The 4,218-nt window shown below is 39.0% G+C and overlaps 1 protein-coding gene across 5 annotated transcripts in view; it reads left to right on the top strand.

The window, feature by feature from the left end:
- The window catches only part of CFAP57 (cilia and flagella associated protein 57), an 85,929-nt gene that overhangs the window by 16,122 nt on the left and 65,589 nt on the right, over positions 1-4,218 (top strand). For all 5 annotated transcript variants that reach the window (XM_017881949.1, XM_017881947.1, XM_017881948.1 and 2 more), the window contains exon 6: positions 642-794. In XM_017881949.1, the coding sequence (XP_017737438.1) occupies positions 642-794 (153 nt within the window). The remainder of the gene's footprint in view (positions 1-641; positions 795-4,218) is intronic.

The raw sequence follows: 4,218 nt of genomic DNA, 5'->3' as shown, positions 1-4,218 counted from the left end.
AAACCCCATCTGTACTAAAAATACAAAAATTAGCCAGGCGTGGCAGTGTGTGCCTGTTGTCCCAGCTACTTGGGAGGCTGAGGCAAGAGAATAGCTTGAACCCAGGAGGCAGAGGTTGCAGTGAGCCAAGATCATGCCACTGCACTCCAGCCTGGGTGACAGATTGAAACTCTCTCTCAAAAAAAAAGAAAAGGTAAACAGGTATGGTGGCATGTGTCTGTAATCCCAGCTAGAATTGCTTGAACCCAGGCAGCAGAGGTTGCAGAGAGCCAAGATCACACCACTGCACTCCAGCCTGGGCGACAGAGCAAGACTCTGTCTCAAAAAAAAAAAAAAAAAAAATTAGCCAGGTGTGGTGGTGTGCACCTGTAGTCCCAGTTACTTGGGAGGCTGAGGTGAGAGGATGGTTTGAGCCTGGCAGGTGGAAGAGTTGCATTGAGCCAAGATCAAGCCACTGTATTCCAGTCTGGGTAACAGAGCCAGACCCTCTCTCAAAAAAAAACAAACAAAGAATAGGGGGATCCCAGGAAGCAGCCTGGTCTGGGAGTCTGTAAGCTAAAGTTATCCAAGAAAACTCTGAAAGCCTAAGGCCCACTGACAACCTGGGGACATTACTGATAGCTGTTTTGCATCTTGAGCAGATTCCTGTGGACCCGCAGAGCAACGATCCAAGTCAGTCTGACAAACAGGATGTTCTCTGCCTATGCTTCAGCCCCTCAGAGGAAACTCTGGTTGCCAGCACCAGTAAGAACCAACTCTACAGCATCACCATGTCCCTGACAGAAATCAGCAAGGTGAGTCTTCCCAGCAATGGTCCTTCCAGACCAGGACCCGTGTGCCTGGCTGGGGGACTGGTCACCATGTGGGCAAATTTTAATCCAAATAAGTTAGCATAAACTCATACATCCCCTTCACACAGAGCAAAACAAAATTCTAATTTTAAGATGTTCATATAGAAGTATGCTGATAGACTCAGTGGGACTGTGATTGCTCCAGTAACTTTGGAGGACACATTGGCATTGTCTCAGATTTAAATCCCACATATCCTTTTACCCAGAAATTACATTTTAAGGCATTTAATCTATTGCTATATTTGCTCATGTACACAAATGCGTATATATAAAAATGTTTCTTTTTCTTTTTTACTGTTTTGGAATAATAAAGAAAGCTGATATAAATACACTGCAGACATTACAATAAGAAAGGCACTATTAAAGACAGAGATCATATTGTACTTAAAATGGCTCAGTACCAATAAGATATTACAATTTTAAGTCTGCATGTACCTAATACCATAGATTCAAAATATATAAAGCAAAACTGGACAGAACAACAAGGAAAATAGACCATCTACAATCACAGTAGAAGATTTAACATATCTTTCTCAGTAATGGTGCTTTTTTTATAACAGCTTAATTGAGTTATGATTCACAAATTGCCTATTCAAAGTGTACAATTCAGTTGTTTTTAGTATATTCAAAGAGTTATGCAACCATTTATCATAGACAGCCTTCGGACATTTTTATCACCTCAAAAAACTAAAAAGTTATACCCTTTAGCTATTATTATTCCTCCATCCTCCCAATTATCACCCTTCCCCACCCCAGCCCTAGGCCACCGCTTACCTACTTTATGTCTCTATATATAGAATTGCCTATTCTGGACATTTCATACAAATGGAATCATAAAATGTGGACTTTTATGACTGGCTTCTTTGACTTAGCATAATGGGTTTTGTTGTTGTTTTGACACAGGGTCTCGCTCTGTTGCCCAGGTGGGAGTACAGTGGTGCAATCGTGGCTCACTGCAGCCTTGACCTCCTGGGCTCAAGCAATCTTCCCACCTCAGCCTCCCAAGTAGTTAGGACTACAGGTACACGCCACCACATCCAGCTAGCTTTTGTGTTTTTAGTAGAGACAGGGTTTTGCCATGTTGCCCAGGCTGGTCTTGAGCTCCTGAGCTCAAGCAGTCCACCCACCTTGTCCTCCCAAAGTGTTGGGATTACAGGCATGAGCCTCCACACATGGCCAGTTTTCAGTGTTCATCCATGTTGTAGCATGTATCAGTATTCATTCCTTTTTTATGGCCAAATAATATTTAATTATGTGGATATACTATATTTTATTCACCAAATTTGTATATTTGGGTTGTTTCTACCTTTTGGCTTTTATGAATAATGCAACTAGTTTTTATGTGGATGGGTTTTCATTTCTCTTCCTATAAGTGGAATTGCTGAGTCATATGGTAACTTCATGTTCAATTATTTGAGGAACTGTCATACTGTTTTCCAAAGTGACTGGACCATTTTATATTCCCACAAGCAGTATATGAGCATTCTGATTTCTCTATATCCTTGCCAAAACTTGTTATTATCTTTTTTATTATAGCCATCTTAGTGGGTAAGAAGTGGTATCTCATTGTGGTTTTGATTTGCATTTACCTGATGATTAATGATGAACATCTTTTCATGAACATCTTTTCAAGAATTTGTAATTCTTTGAAGAAATGTCTATTCAGATTTTTTGCCCATTTAAAAAATTGAGTCATATGTCTTTTTATTATTGAGTTGTAACAGTTATTTATATATTCTAGATATAAGTCCTTTATCAGATATGTGATTTGTAAATACTATGTCCCATTCTGTGGGTTGTCTTTTCACTTTTTTGATGTTGTCCTTTGATGAACAGTTTTCAATTTTGATGAAATTGAAATCGAATTTATCTATTTTTCTTTTGTTGGTTGTGCTTTTCATGTTATATTTAAGAAGCCAATGCCTGAGGTCATGAAGATTTACCCCTATATTTCTTCTAAGAGTTTCATAGTGCTAGGTCTTGCATCCAGGTCTTTAATCCGTTTTGAATTCATTTGTGTATATGGGATGGTACAGGGGTCCAACTTCATTCTTTGGCATGTAGATGTCCAGTTGTCACAGCAGCATTTGTTGAAAAGGCTAGTCTTTCTCCATTGAGTAGTCTTGGCATCTTGTTGGAAATCAGTTGACACATGGGTTTGTTTCAGGACTCCCAATTCTGTTCCGTTGATCTATCTGTCTGTCTTTATGCCAGTACCACACTGTCTTGATTACTGCTGCTTTGTAGCAAGTTTTAAAATTGGGAATTGTGAATCTTGCAACTTTAGTCTTCTTTATCAAGATTGTTTTGGGTAGTCTGTGTCCCTTGCAATTCCATATGGATTTTACAGTCAGCTTTTCAATTTCTATAAGAAGCCATCTGGGATCCTCATAGGGACTGCACTGAATTTATAGATCAATGTGGGGACTGTTGCCATCTTAACAGTATTAAGCCTTCCAATTCTTGAGCATGAGATATTTTCCATTTATTTAGGTTGTCTTTAATTTGTTTCAAGAATGTTTTATAGTTTTCAGAGTATAACTTTTGCACTTCTTTTGTTAAATATTTGTGAAAATTTTTCTTCTTTTTGATGCTATTGTTAGTTGAATTATTTTCCTAATTTCATTTTTGGATTGTTCATTCCAAGTGTATAGAAATACAATTAATTTTTGCATACTGATCTTGTCTCCTGCAACCTTGCCAAACTCACTTATTAGTTCCAATAGTTTTTGTATCGGGTTATTCTGGCATTGCTATAAACGAATACCTGAGACTGAGTAATTTATAAAGAAAGAAGGTTTAATTGGCTCATGGTTCTGCAGGGTGTACAGGAAGCGTGATGCTGGCATCTGCTTCTGGTAAGTGTTCAGGAAGCTTACAATCGTGGTGGAAGATGAAGGGGTAGTAGGCGCATCACATGGTGAGAGCAGGAGCAAGAGAGGGAGGTGAGAGATGCCACACACTGTTAAACAACCAGATCTCTCATGAACTCACTCATCACCAAGGGGATGTCACTAAACCATTCATGAGGGATATGCCCCAATGATCCAAGCACCTCCCACCAGGTCCCACCTTCAACACTGGGGATTACATTTCAACATGAGATTTGGAGGAGACAAATGTCCAAATTTTATCAGTGTTTTTAGTGAATTCCTTAGGATTTTCTATATATAAGATCATGACATCTGCAATAGAGGTAGTTTAGCCTTCCTTTCCAATCTGTGAATGCCTGTTACTTATTTTCCTTGCCTAATTGCCATGGCTAGAACCTCTAGTCTCATGTCAAATATAAGGGATGGGAGCAGATCCTTGTCTTATTCCTAATCTTAGGGAGAAAGCATCCAGTCTTTTTTTTTTTTTTTTTTTT

This window comes from Rhinopithecus bieti, unplaced genomic scaffold (genome assembly GCF_001698545.2).
Source record: "Rhinopithecus bieti isolate Rb0 unplaced genomic scaffold, ASM169854v2 scaffold_12155, whole genome shotgun sequence".
NCBI classification, from domain to species: domain Eukaryota; kingdom Metazoa; phylum Chordata; class Mammalia; order Primates; family Cercopithecidae; genus Rhinopithecus; species Rhinopithecus bieti.
Note: the sequence above shows the minus strand (reverse complement) of the source record. Positions and strands in the feature narration are given on the sequence as shown.